We start from the raw sequence: 16,388 nt of genomic DNA, 5'->3' as shown, positions 1-16,388 counted from the left end.
CTTTGGGCCAATCACCAGGAGACTGGGAGTTCTAGTCCCGCCTTAGGCATGGAAGATGGCTGGGTGACTTTGGGCCAATCACCAGGAGACTGGGAGTTCTAGTCTCACCTTAGGCATGGAAGATGGCTGGGTGACTTTGGGCCAATCACCAGGAGATGGGGAGTTCTAGTCCTGCCTTAGGCATGAAAGCCGGCTGGGTGACTTTGGGCCAATCACCAGGAGACTGGGAGTTCTAGTCCCACCTTAGGCATGAAAACCGGCTGGGTGACTTTGGGCCAATCACCAGGAGACTGGGAGTTCTAGTCCCACTTTAGGCATGAAAACCGGCTGTGTGACTTTGGGCCAATCACCAGGAGACTGGGAGTTCTAGTCTCACCTTAGGCATGGAAGATGGCTGGGTGACTTTGGGCCAATCACCAGGAGATGGGGAGTTCTAGTACCGCCTTAGGCAGGGAAGATGGCTGGGTGACTTTGGGCCAATCACCAGGAGATGGGGAGTTGTAGCCCTGCCTTAGGCATGAAAGCCAGCTGGGTGACTTTAGGCCAATCACCAGGAGACTGGGAGTTGTAGTCCTGCCTTAGGCATGAAAGCCGGCTGGGTGACTTTGGGCCAATCACCAGGAGACTGGGAGTTCTAGTCCCACCTTAGGCATGAAAACCGGCTGTGTGACTTTGGGCCAATCACCAGGAGACTGGGAGTTCTAGTCCCGCCTTAGGCATGAAAACCGGCTGGGTGACTTTGGGCCAATCACCGGGAGACTGGGAGGAATTTAAAGACAATACTGTACCCGGAAGTTTCAATTTAAACCTCCGGGGTGTCTATTCTTCAGTTTCGTATCTCTATGCGCAAAAAAAGATGGCGCGGCGCCCGAAACATCCTCCAACTCTCGCGAGACGCGGTGTGGTTCCAGAGGGCGGGGCCCGAACTGTCATGGTGGCCCCCTTTCGCCGCCCATCGCCTCAACGCCGGGAAGAAGCTTCTGGCAGAGAAGGAGAAGGCGGGCCGCCTTTCGCCTCCTCCTCCCGGAGAAAGCTGCCGCGGGGAGGCCCGGAGCTCGCCCCTGATGGCGCTCCTTAACCCTACACGCATCGTATCATTCGCACCGTTACGACGTTGAACACGTGTCGACCTCCCTCCCCGCACAGCCAGACGCGTGTCAATGCTTTCCCGTTACGCCGCAACGCCGGGTCAGGAAGCTCAATTTGAAGGGTGGCCGATTTTCATGTGTTATTTCATCAAATGGATTTAATAATTCCTTGTTATAAATCGATTTATGGATCTCCATCTATTTATCTGAGCTATTTATTATTATGCATTAAGTTAATTGATGTAACGGTGGTCTCCCTTAATTTATTAATCATGAATGAAGGATAGTTTAATTGAATTGGGCAATAATTTACCATAGATGATAGATAGAGATATATAACATAGATATAGATATAATGGATACCCCTTTATTATTTATTAAATTAATCATAAATGAAGGAACGACATTCTTTAGTTTACTTGGGCAATAATTTACTATAAATGATAGATAGATAGATAAATGGATAGATGGATGGACAGACAGAGAGAAAGATGATAGATGGATGGATGGATGATAGATAGATATATAGATATAGATATAATGGATACCCCTTTATTGTTTATTAAATTAATCATAAATGAAGGAAGGACATTCTTTAGTTTAATTGAATTGGACAATAATTTACTATAGATGATATATATATATATATATATAGATAGATAGATAGATAGATAGATAGATAGATAGATAGATAGATGATAGATGATTGATAGATAGATAGATAGATAGATAGATGATAGATAGATAGATAGATAGATGATAGATAGATAGATAGATAGATAGATAGATAGATAGATAGATAGATAGATAGATGATAGATAGATAGATGATAGAGAGAGAGAGAGATAGATAGATTTACTATACTAGATATATATAGATAGATAGATAGATAGATAGATAGATAGATAGATAGATAGATAGATAGATAGATGATAGATAGATAGAGATGATAGATAAGATAGATAGATAGATAGATAGATAGATGATAGATAGATAGATAGATAGATAGATAGATAGATAGATAGATGATGGATGGATGATAGATAGATAGATAGATGATAGATAGATAGATAGATAGATAGATGATAGATAGATGATAGAGAGAGAGAGAGATAGATAGATTTACTATACTAGATATATATATATAGATAGATGATAGATAGATAGATAGATAGATAGATAGATAGATAGATGATAGATAGATAGAGATGATAGATAAGATAGATAGATAGATAGATAGATAGATGATAGATAGATAGATAGATAGATAGATAGATAGATAGATAGATGATGGATGGATGATAGATAGATAGATAGATGATAGATAGATAGATGATAGATAGATAGATAGATAGATAGATAGATAGATAGATAGATAGATAGATGATAGATAGAGATGGATGGATGGATGGATGGATGGATGGATGGATGGATGGATAGATGATTAATGGATGATAGATAGAAGATAGATAGATAGATAGATAGATGATAGATAGATAGATAGATAGATAGATAGATAGATAGATAGATAGATGATAGATAGATGATGGATGGATGGATAGATAGATGATAGATATATAGATATATAACATAGATATAGATATAATGGATACCCCTTTATTATTTATTAAATTAATCATAAATGAAGGAAGGACATTCTTTAATTCGTTATTTCATTGAATTGGGTAATAATGTATGCTTATATATAAAATTATGGATGTAATGAACGTCACTCCTTTAATTTATTGTGTATTAAATTAATCATTATAAAAAAAGGACACCCCTTAGATTGCTGTTTCACTGAATTGTGTAATAATTTTCTATTACACATAAAGTTATTGATGTAATGGACACCCCTTAATTTAGTATTAATCAAATTAATCATTCTAAATAATAAATGACACCCCTTAGTTTGTTGTTTCACTGAATTGTGTAATAATTTTCTATTATACATACTTATTGATGGAATGGGACACCTCTTAATTTCGTATCTATTAAATTAATCATAAATGAATGAAAGACATTTTTGTTGTTTCATTGAATTGTGTAATAATTCACTATTATATGCAAAGTTGTTGATGTAATGAAGGACACCTCAATGTATTGATTAAATTAATATTATTAATTCATAGTTTATTATAAATGAATTTGATGACAGTGGGGGCAGTCCTTTGACTTACGACCACGGTTGTGCCCCAAATTTCTGTTGCTAAGTGAGACGTTGGTTAAGTGAATGTCACCCCCGTTTTACGACCTTTCCTGCCACCGTTGCTAAGTGAATCGCTGCGGTTCTTTAGTTAGTCAGACGGTTGTTAAGTGACTCTGGCTCTCCCCATTGACTTGGCTTGTTAGATGGTCTCCAAAGAAGATCACGCGACACAGTGGCCGTCGTAAATATGAGTCGTTGTCACGTGTCTGAATTTTGATCGTATGCCCGCGTGTGAAGTGTGAAAAACGCTCATCCATCCCATTTATTTCAGTCCCGTTGTAACGTTCAGCGGTCCCAAAACGAACAGTTGTAAGTCAAGGACTGCCTGTATTCCAAAGGACTAGTATCTTGGTTTTAAAATGTCCATTTCCTCACTTTGTCCAATACAAGGAAAACCTTCATCAGGCTACTAAATTAATTTTGTTTTTGGGGTGCAGAATATTAACTTGCTTAATATTCAACATAATTAACAGCACTGATATTTGGGGGGGGGGGTTGTTTTGTTTTTCAAATCTGCAGAAATCTCCCTCTTGGTCTCCTTTCCCTTCCTAAGCTGGGATGAATAAATCCGATTTCTCCCCAAGCTGAACTGGGAATTTTGCCTCCAGCCAGGAATAAAGGCTTCTGGAAGTAGAGTCTCGCTTAGTGCCCTAAGCCTTGGCACGAGGATCCTGATGGATGTCGAACTCCCTGCGGAGGGTGCGGTTATGCCGGCCTTGCCCCAGTTGGCCGACGACAGCGGTGGGGATGCTGGAGAAACATCTGGACCAGCTTCTAAGGTCCCGGGGCGAAACGGGGCTGAAGAAGACGAAGGAAGCCCAGCTGTCCGGCCACTTTCTCCAGAGGGGGAAGAGTTAGAGGACGCTGTGCGGGACTCCGAGGAAAAGCCGCCCCCTGAGAAGGAGGAGGAAGCGGCGGAGGAAAGGGGAGCGTGGACCGACGGAGGGGAATATTAGTGAGTCGGGTTCCCGGCCTGTCTTCTGAATGGAACACAGCTGGGTTTAGGGGTATGAATGTGGGCGTAGAAGAGGAGGGGGGGCGAAGCAGTGGGGAAGTCTTTTTTTTTTTATTACCGGTTCCGTGGGCGTGGCTTGGTGGGCGTGGCTTGCTAGGGGTGGTGGTCACGTGACTGGGTGGGCGTGACTGCAGAGTCATGTGACCGGGGGAATCAAAAGACCGAAAGTCGCTTTAACAATGTCGTGCTGGAGCGGGGTTGGACTAGATGACCTCTGGGTCCCTTCCAGCCCTGGGTTATCCTCTGAAACTGCGTCTAATGCCAGGTTTGTAGTCCTTCCTTCCTCTCCTTTTTCCCTCCCTCCTTCCCTTTCTCTTTCTTTCTCCTTTTTCTTTCCGTTCTTTCTCTCTTTTCCTTCCTTCCTCCCTTCTTTCTTTCTCTTTCTCTTTTTCCCTTTTCTTTCCTTCCTTCCTTCCTCTCCTTTTCCCCTCCCTCCCTTTTTCTTTCTTTCTCTTTCTCCATTTTCTTTCTTTCTTTCTCCCTTTTCTTTCCTTCCTTCTTTCTTTCTCTTTCTCTCCCTTTTCTTTCTTTCCTTCATTCCGTTCCTTTTTCCCTCCCTCCCTCTTTTCTTTTTCTTTCTCTTTCTTCCTCCCTTTTCTTTCCTTCCTTCCTTCTTTCTCTTTCTCCCTTTCCTTTCCTTCCTTCCTTCTTTCCTTTCCTTTTTCCCTCCCTCCCTTTCTTTTTCTTTCTTTCTCTTTCTCTCTCCCTTTTCTTTCCTTCCTTCTTTCTTTCTCTTTCTCCCTTTCCTTCCCTTCCTTCCTTCCCCTCCTTTTTCCCTTCCTCCTTCCCTTTCTTTCTCTTTCTCCCTTTCCTTTCCTTCCTTCCTTTCCTTTTTCCCTCCCTCCCTTTCTTTTTCTTTCTTTCTCTTTCTCCCTTTTCTTTCTTTCCTTCTTTCTTTCTCTTTCTCACTTCCCTTCCCTTCCTTCCTTCCCCTCCTTTTTCCCTCCCTCCCTTTCTTTCTCTTTTTCTTTCTCCATTTTCTTTCTTTCTCTTTCGTTCCCTTTCTTCCTCCCTTTTTCCCCCTTCTTTCTTTCTTTCTTTCTTTCTTTCTTTCTTTCTTTCTTTCTTTCTTTCTTTCTTTCTTTCTTTCTCAGCATCCCCCCCCCCCTTCATTTTTGGCCTAGCAGGCTTCAGGGAAGGGAAGTCTGCTGGGAGCAAAAATGGACCCCACCCCTACATTTCAGGAGAATCTGTAGTAAAAAAAAAATGCTTAAAAAGTTTTTTAAAAAAAGTTCTGAAGATCAGCTGTGTCGGAACTTTTTTTTAAAAAAAAACTTTTTTTTTAGTGTTTTTTACTACCGGTTCGGGCCCGAACCAGTAGCATTTCACCCCTGCTGGGAAGGGACCTTGGAGGCCTCCGGGCCCTTGTTTTTGAGGCATGGGTGGTTGGGGGAAGGCAGCTTAGTGAGGGGGTCTCTGAGCTTGGGCGGGGGGGGGTCTTGTTGGGTTTCTTGCAGACATTTCATGACCCAACTAGGGAACGTCATCAGTGCTAGAAGGGAGTGGGGTTTGCAGAGAAAGGGACGAGGAGAACGGGAGGAGGAGAGAAAGGACGGAGGAGGAGGAGGAGGACAACTCTGGGGTCTTGGATGCTCCTCTGAGCTTAGTGGTTTCCTTGCAGACGTTTCATGACCCAACTAGGTAACGCCATCAGTGCTAGAAGGGAGTGGGGTTTTGCAGGGAGGAGGAGGAGGAGGACTGTGGGGTCCTTGGTTATTTCCTTGCAGCTTCTTTTCCTGTCCCAAACTCGGCGGTAGCGGAAGGCAGGTTAGTTAGCAGCCTTGATAGGGGCAGTTAGGAGCAGTGAGTAGATTAATTCGCCAGATGCGACCGACCGGCGCGTTTCTCCTCTTGTCTCCCAGCTTCCCAGCGTACGACTTCGCCGAGGCCCCCCGGCTTTTGACAGGCTCCTGGGCCGAGTACAGCCGCGCCCCAGAAAACTTCTTGAAGGGCTGCAAGTGGTGAGTAGCCGCGCGGGGAGCTTTTCCGGTGGCCCCCTTCCCACTGCCCTCCATCAGCTGGAAGGGGCCTTGGAGGTCTTCTAGTCCAACCCCCTGCTTGAGCAGGAGAGCCCCTAGGCCAGGCTGTCCAGTCTCTTCTTCAAAGCCTCCAGTGTGGGAGCACTCACAACTTCTGGTGGCAAGCAGTTCCGCGGGTGAATTATCCTCCCTGTCAGGAAGTTCCTTCATTCCAGGTTGCTTCTTCTCCAGCCTTCTTTGGAGAATGGGTGCCCCGCCCTCTTCTTTGGGGCAGCCCCCCCCAATACTGGAATTCTGTTATTATGTCACCCCTAATCAGTGGGCGTGGCTTGGTGGGCGTGGCTTGCTTGGGGGGGTCATGTGACTGGGTGGGCGTGACTACATAGTCATGTGACCGGGGGAATCAAAAGACGGAAAGTCGCTTTAACAATGTGCTGGAGCGGGGTTGGACTAGATGACCTTCGGGTCCCTTCTAGGCCTGGATTATCCTCTGAAGCTGCGTCTAATGCCAAGTTTGTAGTCCTTCCTTCTTCTCCTTCTTCCCTCCCTCCTTCCCTTTCTTTTTCTTTCTTTCTTTCTTTTCTTTCCATCCTTCCTTCCTTTCCATTTCTTTTTCTTTCTTTCATTCACCCTTTTCTTTCCTTCCTCCTTTCTTTCTCTTTCTCTCCCTTTTCCTTCCTTCCGTCTTTCTTTCTATTTCTATTTCTTTCTCTCTTTTCTTTCCTTCCTTCCTTTCCATTTCTCTTTCCCTTTCCCTTTTCTTTCCTTCCTTTCTTTCTTTCTCCTTCTTTCTCCCCTTTCCTTCCTTCTTTTTTTCCCATTTCTCTTTCTTTCTGCCTTTTCTTTCCTTCCTTCCTTCTTCCTTTCCTTCTCGTTCTTTCTTTCTCCCCTTTCTTTCGTTCCTTCCTTCTTTTTTCTCTTTCTTTCTCCCTTTTCTTTCCTTCCCTCCCTTCTTTTTTCTCTTTCTTTCTCCCTTTTCTTTCCTTCTTTCTTCCTTTCCTTCTCGTTCTCTTTCTTTCTCCCTTTTTGTGTGATCGTCCTCCCCCTGTTTGTGGCTGAAACAAACCCGACTCGCTTCGCGTGATAGGCCGGGGACGGAAGCCCTCCTGAATGGGGGAGACCCTCTTTTGGGGGGGGGTTCTGACCCCCTCCCCTCCTTCTTCAGGGCCCCCGATGGAAGCTGCCTGGTTACCAACAGTGCCGACAACGTATTGCGGATATACAACCTTCCCCTGGAGTTCTACGCGGAGGAGAGGGGAGACCTGGCTGAAATGGTAGGTGGGTTTGTTGCTCCGTTTGGGCTCCCCGGCAGTCCTCGACTTACAACGGCTTCGTTTCAAAGTTACAGCGGTGCTGAAAACAGGGACGTTTTCCCCACACTTACGACCGTTGCCGCTTGCGCCGATATTCAGAGGCTTGGCAACTGACTCACAATTACGACGGCCTCAGTGTGCCAGAAAGGTCGTGAAGCAGGGCGACGCTCGCTTAACGAACGTCTCACTTAGCAACTGAAAAGTTGGGCTCTCTTGTGGTCATAAGTCGAGGACTTGCCTGTGAATGAATCAATGTATAAATCAGCAAATCTACTTAATAGAGGCCAGTCCTTGATTTACAACTCCAGTTGGGGACTGAATTTCTGTTGCTAAGTCAGGCAGTTCTTAAGGGAGTCACGCCCATTTTTTTGGGGGGGGGCACTGTTGTTTAGTGAATCACGCCGTCGTTAAGCAAATCTGGCTTCTTCCATTTCCTTTATTTGTCGGAAGCCGGCTGAGGAGGTCCCTCACCTTTGTAAAAAATGCAAGTTGCCAAGTGCCTAAATTTTAAAGATGTGACAATGGCCACAAGTGTGAGAATGGTTTTTTCAGTGCTGTTCTCACTTCAGTTTCTAAAGGGACGGTCGTAAGTCGAGGACTGGCTGTACTCCTTTTTTCTTCTACTGTTTTCTCCCAAACAACGCTAACTGCAGCGTGGAACTCCCTCCGGAAAGAGCCTGAGTTGTGACTGCGGAGTTGTGGGCATGTCGGACAAACAGGCCACACTCTGGAAGGGAGGGAGGAGATTAAAAAAGGAAGGAAGGAAGAAAAATGAAAGAAGAAAGGAGGGAGGGAGGGAGAGAGAGAGAAAGGAAACAGAAAAGGAAGGAAAGAGATGGGGAGAGAGAGAGGAAGGAAGGAAGAAAATAGAAAAGAAAGAAGGAAGGAGGGAGGAAGAAATGAAAGAAAAGGAAGGCGATGGGGAGGGACAGAGAGAGTGGGAAAGAGTTAGAAAAGGAAGGAAGGAAGAGTAAAGGAAGGGAGAAAAGGAGAAATGAAATAGAAAAGGAAGATGGAGATGGGGAGGGACAGGGAGAGGTAGGAAGGAGATAGAAAAGGAAGAGAGAGGAAGGAAGGAGATAGAGAAAGAAAGGAGAGGAAGAAAGGAGATAGAAAAGGAAGGGAAAAGAAGGGAGGAGAAAAAAGGAAGGGAGAGGAAGGAAGGAGATAGAAAAGGAAGGAGATGGGAGGGAGAGAGGAAGGAGGAAAACAGAACAGGAAAAAGGAAGGAAGGAGGGAGAAGTGAAAGGAAAAAGGAGATGGGGAGGGAGAGAGAGGTAGGCAGGAGATAGAAAAGGAAGGAAGCAAGAAAGAACAGAAGGGAGGAGGAAGGAAGGAGGAAAAGAGACATGGACGGAGGGAGGGAAGAGACAGATGGAGGAAGGAAAAGGAAGGAAAGAGACAGGAAGGAAGGGAGGAAGAAAAAAGGAAGGAAGGAGATGAGAAAAGAAAAGGAAAGGAAGAGGAGAAATGAAATAGAAAAGGAAGAAGGAGGCCGGGAAGGACAGAGAGAGAGAGAGAGAGAAAAGGAAGCAGGAAAAGGAGAGAAGGAGGGAGGGAGAAATGAAATAGAAAAGGAAGAAGGAGGCCGGGAGGGACAGAGAGTTAGGAAGGAGATAGAAAAGGAAGGAAGGAAGGAGAGCCAAGCGGAAGGAAGGTGAATTCACACCTCTTTGGTCTTGGGGGGAATTCTGGGACTTGAAGTCCCCCCCTCCCATCTTTTTTGAGGTCGAGAAAGAAGGGCCCTGGAGCCTTTTTGGGGGGGGGTGTCCCATCGACCTTCCGGGGTCCCCTCCCCGGAGCCCACGTCTCCCCCTCTTTCCCTCCACAGAGCCCCGTGCTGCGCATGGCGGAAGGAGACACCCTGTATGACTACTGCTGGTTCCCGCTGATGAATTCCTCCCAGCCGGAAACTTGCTTGTAAGTTGCTCCCTTCCGTTCTTCTTCCTCCCTTCGGTCACCTAATGGCCAGGTGGGTCAAGGAAGTCAATTGAATGGACCAACAGAAAACGGAACAGAGAATAGAATAGAATAGGGAATAGAATAGAGAATAGAATAGAGAATAGAATAGGGAATAGAATAGAGAATAGAATAGAGAATAGAATAGAATAGAGAATAGAATAGAGAATAGAATAGAGAATAGAATAGAGAATAGAATAGAATAGAGAATAGAATAGAGAATAGAATAGAGAATAGAATAGAGAATAGAATAGAGAATAGAATAGAATAGAGAATAGAATAGAGAATAGAATAGAGAATAGAATAGAATAGGGAATAGAATAGAGAATAGAATAGAGAATAGAATAGAGAATAGAATAGAGAATAGAATAGAGAATAGAATAGAATAGAGAATAGAATAGAGAATAGAATAGAGAATAGAATAGAGAATAGAATAGAGAATAGAATAGAATTTAGAGAATAGAATAGAAAATAGAAAAGAATAAAATAGAATAGAAAATAGAATAGAATAGAGAATAGAATTAATAGAGAATAGAATAGAATATAGAATATAATAGAATAGAGAATAGAATAGAGAATAGAATAGAATAGAATAGAAAATAGAATAGAATAGAATTAAGAGTCCAATAGAACAGAGAAGAGAATAGAATAGAATTCATAGTAGAATAGAATAGACAGTGGAATAGAGAATAGAATAGAATAAAATTAGAATTATAACTTTATTGTCACTTTGGGTGGCCACTGCTCGGCCTGCATTAAAATGACATTTCGTTGCCTGGAGCTCTCCGAGGGGTCCCCACCTCCCATCTCCCCTGCCTCAAGCAGGCCTCAAAGAGACCCAAGCCTTACGCCCGCACCCACCTCTCGGCCCCCCTGGGGTGCCCATGGCATACCCTTCGCGTTCCCGGCCTCCTCTTGCTCAGCCCGGCTGGCTGGGGGTCCCTGGCAGCCTTCCTCAGCCCCCCCTTCCCCGCCTTCTCTGCCCGCACAGCCTGGCCAGCAGCAGCCGAGACAACCCCATCCACATCTGGGATGCCTTCGGAGGACAACTCCGGGCCTCTTTTCGCCCCTACAACCACTTGGTGAGTAAGTCTGAATGTCTCTCTCTCTCTCTCTCTCTCTCTCTGTCTGTCTCTCTCTCTCTCACACACACAGACTTCTCTCCATCCCTCCCCATCTCCTTTTTCCTTTCCTATTTCGTTTCTCCTTTCTTTCTTTCTTTCTTCCTTTCCTTTTCTCTCTCTCTCCTTCCTTCCTTCCTTTTTCTTCCTCCCTCCCTTCCTGTCTCTTTCCCTCCTTCCTTTTTTATTCCTCCTTCCGTCTCTTTCCTCCCTCCCTCCCTCACTCCATCTCTTTTCCTCCTTCCTTCCGCCTCCCTTCTGTACTTTCTTGCTTCCTTCTTTTCTCTCCTTCCTTCCTTCCTTTTCTCTCTCCTGCCTACTTCTCTCTCTATCCCTTCCCATCTCCGTCTTCCTTTCCTATTTAATTTCTCCCTCTTTCCTTCCTTTTTCCTTTTCTGTTTCCCTCCTTCCTCTCTCCCTCCCCATCTCCTTTCTTTTCTATTTCCTTCCTCCCTCCCTTCCTTTTCTATCTCCTTCCTACCTCTCCCTGTGCCTCCCCATCTCCTTCTTCCTTTCCTATTTCGTTTCTCCTTTTCATCCTTCCTTTTCTATCTCTTTCCCACTCTCTCTGTCCCTTCCCATCTCCTTCCTTTTCTTTTCTTTCTCCCATTTCTCTTTTCGCCCCTACAACCACTTGGTGAGTAAGTCTGAAGGTCTCTCTCTCTCTCTCTCCCTCTCTCTCTCTCTCCCTCTCTCTCTCTCTCTCTCTCTCTCACACACACACACACACACACACACACACACACACACCGGCCTGTCACCGATCAGAAACAGTATAGGGTCTTCTACTTGGGTGGAGTTGGACTAGATGACCTCCAAGGTCCCTTCCAACTCTTCTGTTATTCCTTTCGATCCAGGATGAGCTGACGGCCGCCCACTCGCTCTGCTTCACTCCGGACGGCACCCAGCTCTTCTGCGGCTTTGACAAGACAGTGCGTGTGTTTGACACGTCGCGGCCCGGACGGTCGTGTGAAAACAGACCTACGTTCGGTGAGGGTTTGGGGGAGGGGTGAGTTCGGGTCCGAGGTCCCCAGGCGGCTGAAATCTGGGGCCAAATCGAACGTTTAGCTCACTTTGCAACGGAGGTTTGGGGCTCCATTGTGGTCGTACGTTCGAGGACTACCTGTGGCCATCTCTGCCCAGAATGGACCCCCTTCAGAATGGGTTTAAGATTGGGTGGGAAGAGAAGAGGTGGTGTTATGGGTTTTGTAGTCCCGAGCGGTTGAGGGACTGGTGACAATTTCCCTTTTAAAAGTTCCTCCTCTCTAAAAGGATCCACATAGAAAAGAATCTGCCAGAATTAAAGCAGTGGCCCCTTTAAGAGACGTGGACTTCAACTCCCATAAGTCCTTGTCCTCCCATAAGACTTGCTGGCTGTGGAATTCTGAGAGTTGAAGTCCACGCCTCTTAAAGGGGCCACGATTGAAAAAAAGCACTGAAATTAGAATACAGGTTCTCTAGATTGAATTCCAACTGCCATGAAGCCCAAATTTCTCATTTTGCTAATCGAGACAGTTCTTAAGTGAATTTTGCTCCCTTTTGTGACCGTCGTTAAGCAAATCCCTGCAGTTAAGTGACTCACACGGTCGTTAAGTAAATCCAGCTCCCTGCTGACTTCGCTTGTTGGACGGTCGCAAAAGCCAGGATTGCGTCTCTCTCTCACACACACACACACACGGGACGCTGCGTCCGTCGTAAATGCGAGCCAGTTGCCGAGCGTCCGAATTTTTGATCTCGCGACCGCGGGGATGCCGCAACGGTTGTAAGCGTGGGTCAAACTTATTCCAGGGCTGTCGTATCTGCGAACGGTCACTAAACCCACGCCCCCCCCTCTTGAAAGCCCCCATTTCGTAGCTTGATAGGTTTTAATAGTGGATTATTAAATAGTGGGTGGAGAGTTCAAATCCTGCTGTTTCCTCTTTTTTCCCCCCAGTGAAGAAGCAAGGGCAAAGCGGGATTATCTCCTGCATTGCCTTCAGCCCGACGCAGCCGCTCTACGCCTGCGCGTCGTACGCCAAGACCGTCGGCCTCTACTCCTGCGCCGAGGGAGATCCCTTGGCAATGCTCGTCGGGCACCACGGGGGTGTCACCCACGCCGTCTTCTCCCCGGATGGTTTTTACCTCTTCACCGGCGGTCGTAAGGTAGGAGGCCCCAGGCTGGGTGGGATGGAGGGACCGAGCAGGGCACGGCGGCTGTCCATCTCTCGAACCCGATTCCGGGGTGTCTGGTGTCAGGGTTCCAAATAGCATCCAACATTAAATCAGAGTCCGAGTCAAAGGATTGCTCAAAATTCCCATTGATGAAAAGAGCCATGTTGGCACATCTGGGAAAGCCCGAATCTGAAAGGATGACCTTGACTTTCTAGAAAGAATGTTGTTATGGCTGCCTTATCATCTAACTCCGGACAATCCCATTTTCCCACCATAGAAAACGCATCGTAGAACAATAGAAAGTGTGGCAGGCCTAATGTCCGAAAGAAAAGATGGCTGCAGGCCTGACGGTCTGGCTGGTTGGAGGATGGGAGAAGGGAGCTCGGTTCGTTCCTTCTCCTTTTTTTGTTTTTAAGCCATCTCAATTTCCCGCCAGGACGCCGAGATTCTCTGCTGGGACCTGAGACAGCCGGGCGACATCATCTTCTCGCTCTCCCGCACGGTGGCCACGAACCAGAGGATGTATTTTGACCTGGATCCGTAAGTGATCCTCGGGAGGAGATCCCCCCTCCTGTCCCCCATCTCTGGTGGAGATGGTTTTCTTCTGCGTTGGGGGTTCTTGGGGGGGGGGAGGGTTGGGGGGAGGTCTCTGAGCTGGGTGGGTTTTCTGGCAGACATTTTGTGACCCAACTGGGGAATGTCATCAGTGCTAGAAGGGAGGGGGTCTGTGGAGGAGGGGAGCAGAATGGGGGGGGGAGGAGAACAATGAGGACGGGAGGAGAGGAGGAAGAGGAAGGGCAGAAGGAGGGGAAGAGCAGGAAGAGGAAGAAGGAGATGAGGAAGGGGAGAAGGAGGGGAAGAGCAGGAAGAGGAAGAAGGAGATGAGGAAGGGGAGAAGGAGGGGAAGAGCAGGAAGAGGAAGGGGAGAAGGAGGGGAAGAAGAAGGAGAGGAGGAAGGGGAAGGGGAGAAGGAGGAGGGGAAGAGGAGGAAGAAGGATAGGAGAAAGAGGAAGGGGGAAAGGAGGAGAATAGGAAGAGGAAGGAGAGGAGGAAGGGGAAGGGGAGAAGGAGGAGGGGAAGAGGAGGAAGAAGAAGGATAGGAGAAAGAGGAAGGGGGAAAGGAGGGGAAGAGGAAGAGGAAGAGGAAGGAGAGGAGGAAGGGGAAGGGGAGAAGGAGGAGGGGAAGAGGAGGAAGAAGGATAGGAGAAAGAGGAAGGGGGAAAGGAGGGGAATAGGAAGAGGAAGGAGAGGAGGAAGAGGAAGGGGAGAAGGAGGAGGGGAAGAGGAGGAAGAGGGAGAAGGAGGACGGGGATAGCAAGAGGAGCGGGTGGAGGAGGAGGAGGAGGAAGGGAGTGCGATGAGAATAGGAAGGGGAGGAGGAGGGGGGTCCACCCCTCCCACCCCCGACTAACTTAACCACGGCAGTGATTCACTTAACCACCGAGAAAGGTTGTAAAACGAGGACCAGACTCACTGAACAACTGTCTCGTTTAGCGATGGTTTGGGGGGGGGCTTCCATTTTGGCCACAAGTCGAGGACTCGCTGTATTTCAAGCAGGTTTCTTGTGCTTTTCCCCCCAAACAGGAGCGGACGGTACTTGCTGAGTGGGGACACCGGTGGCCGGATTACGGCCTGGGACACCACCCAGCCTCCCCCCACTGACCCCCCGGCTGTGCTCCAGCCCACCCTGCAGTTCCAGGCCGTGGGAGACTGTGTGAACGGGATCAGGTGCAAATTCTGCTCGGGTGCCATTGGGAGGGAGGGAGTGGGGGGGTTGTCTGCCTTTTTATGTTCGAATCCCACAGGGCTTTGCGGGTTGGGGGTGAGGAATGACCCCGGAGCCTTTAGGATGGGTATCGGGAGGTATTGGAGGGCCTCTGCTTCCCCCCAGCCCCAGGAGGGCCCTGACCCCCAAGGAAGCAGAGAGAGGCCCTGCTTGAACCCGCTTCCTCTACTACTCTATGGTTTCCTAGCAGGTTGGACTTCGACTCCCAGAATCCCTTTCAAGCACATTAGAATTTGAATGAATAATAAAATATAGAATTAGAATAGAATAGAATGAATGATAAAATATAGAATTAGAATAGAATGAATAATAAAATAGTAATTAGAATGATTAATAAAATATAGAATAGAATAGAATGAATAATGTATAGAATAGAATGAATAATAAAATAGGAATCAGAATGAATAATAAAATGTAGAATTAGAATAGAATAGAATGAATAATAAAATAGGAATTAGAATGAATAATAACATACAGAATCGAATATAGAATAGAATAAGAAATAGTAGAAAAGAATAGAATGAATAATAAAATATAGAACTAGAATAGAATGAATAATAAAATATAGAATACAATATAGAATAGAACATAGGATAGAATAAGAAATAGTAGAAAAGAAAAAAAGAATGAATAATAAAATATAGAATAGAATATAGAACACAAGAGAATAGTAATAACAGAATAGAATAAGAAATAGTAGAATGGAACAGAATTAACAAAATATAGAATTAGAACAGAATCGAATTAATTAGGAAGAAGAATATAATAGAAATAGAAAATAAAATAAGTAAAATGAAAGTCTTCAAGGCTATGGATCTGTAGCAGAGCCCACCCCCCCACCCCCACCCCCACAATCCCTGGGTGATGTTAATGCTGCTTCCGGTGCTCCAGATGTGAGCTCCACCCTTAGCCCGGAAGAGCCGGCCCAACCTTCCAGATGTGGCTTCTCGGGGCATGAGCTGGGCCCAGTCCTTCCTAATCCTCCCTCCTCTTCCTTTCAGCCTCCACCCGAGTCTCCCTCTGTTGGCCACAACCTCTGGCCAGCGCCAGTTTCCCGACCTGCCAGACAGCGAAGAGGACGAGGCGGAAGGAGGAGAAGGAGGAGGGGACCGCCTGCCCTCCCCTCCTCGGGCGCGGGGCGACAACGCTCTCCGGCTGTGGTGGTGCTCCTCGCCATCAGGCGTCGAGAGGGCCTTTTTCTAGCCCGGAAGACCTGACTCGGACTGTGGAGTCTTCCGCGTCAAGTGGAACCGCGAGGAGCTGAACAAGAATTACGGCAAACGTGGGGCAGTGTTGCACAAAACCCGGGAGCCTAACAACGACTCCCGGACGTGGTGCGAATCCTTCCGCACGGAGGTCGAGAACTTGAGGACGGGAGTTTATGAGAAGACACAAACCCAAAGGAGTATTTCAGGGAGCAGAAACCTCCAAGCTGGTCTCAGGAGAGTCCCGAATCTTTCTTCTTGGTCTCCTTTCCTTTTTCAACCAAATTCCCCAGAATTCTTCCCTTCTCTGATATATAGGAGTGTTTTTTTCCCGGCTTTGCCCAATCGATGAATTTGGGACCTTGACTCTGTTGTCCCCTGAAGGCTTTCTCCAAATGTAGGCCAAAATTCCTTTTTTTCCAAGACTGATTTTCTCCCGGAAAACTATGTATTTTTCATCGTCCAGTGAAAGATTCAGCAAAAAGGATCTGTATTGTGTGAAGTCTTTCTCCCCAGGTCATTCTCAACAAGTCTGAATAAATTGAGAAGTATTTTTAATTTT

The 16,388-nt window shown here is 46.5% G+C and overlaps 1 protein-coding gene across 4 annotated transcripts; it reads left to right on the top strand.

The window, feature by feature from the left end:
• The first annotated feature begins 921 nt into the window (after window positions 1–921).
• Window positions 922–16,388, top strand: LOC309400362 (telomerase Cajal body protein 1-like). Of its 4 annotated transcripts, none has more exons than XM_081968795.1 (11): window positions 922–1,188; window positions 3,906–4,252; window positions 6,175–6,273; window positions 7,379–7,565; window positions 9,436–9,524; window positions 10,555–10,645; window positions 11,542–11,674; window positions 12,618–12,826; window positions 13,272–13,375; window positions 14,420–14,563; window positions 15,623–16,388. In XM_081968795.1, the coding sequence occupies exons 2-11, from the start codon at window positions 3,972–3,974 to the stop codon at window positions 15,822–15,824; spliced, it is 1,539 nt and encodes a 512-aa protein (XP_081824921.1). In that variant the 5' UTR covers window positions 922–1,188; window positions 3,906–3,971; the 3' UTR covers window positions 15,825–16,388. The 4 variants fall into 4 exon arrangements, with proteins under 4 accessions (XP_081824921.1, XP_081824920.1, XP_081824922.1 ...); XM_081968794.1 differs by having other exon boundaries at window positions 3,817–4,252; XM_081968796.1 differs by having other exon boundaries at window positions 922–1,210.

The sequence above is a fragment of the Natrix helvetica genome, assembly GCF_964273705.1.
Source record: "Natrix helvetica genome assembly, chromosome: W".
NCBI lineage: Eukaryota > Metazoa > Chordata > Lepidosauria > Squamata > Natricidae > Natrix > Natrix helvetica.
Note: the sequence above shows the minus strand (reverse complement) of the source record. Positions and strands in the feature narration are given on the sequence as shown.

What these genes read in the sequence shown, in the direction of transcription:
- LOC309400362 (XM_081968795.1), top strand. Translation starts at nt 3,972, where the DNA reads ATGGATGTCGAACTCCCTGCGGAGGGTGCGGTTATGCCGGCCTTGCCC. An exon ending in TCCCAGCCGGAAACTTGCTT is followed by an intron (nt 9,525 to 10,554) that starts GTAAGTTGCTCC and finishes CTGCCCGCACAG; the next exon opens with CCTGGCCAGCAGCAGCCGAG. An exon ending in ATGTATTTTGACCTGGATCC is followed by an intron (nt 13,376 to 14,419) that starts GTAAGTGATCCT and finishes CCCCCCAAACAG; the next exon opens with GAGCGGACGGTACTTGCTGA.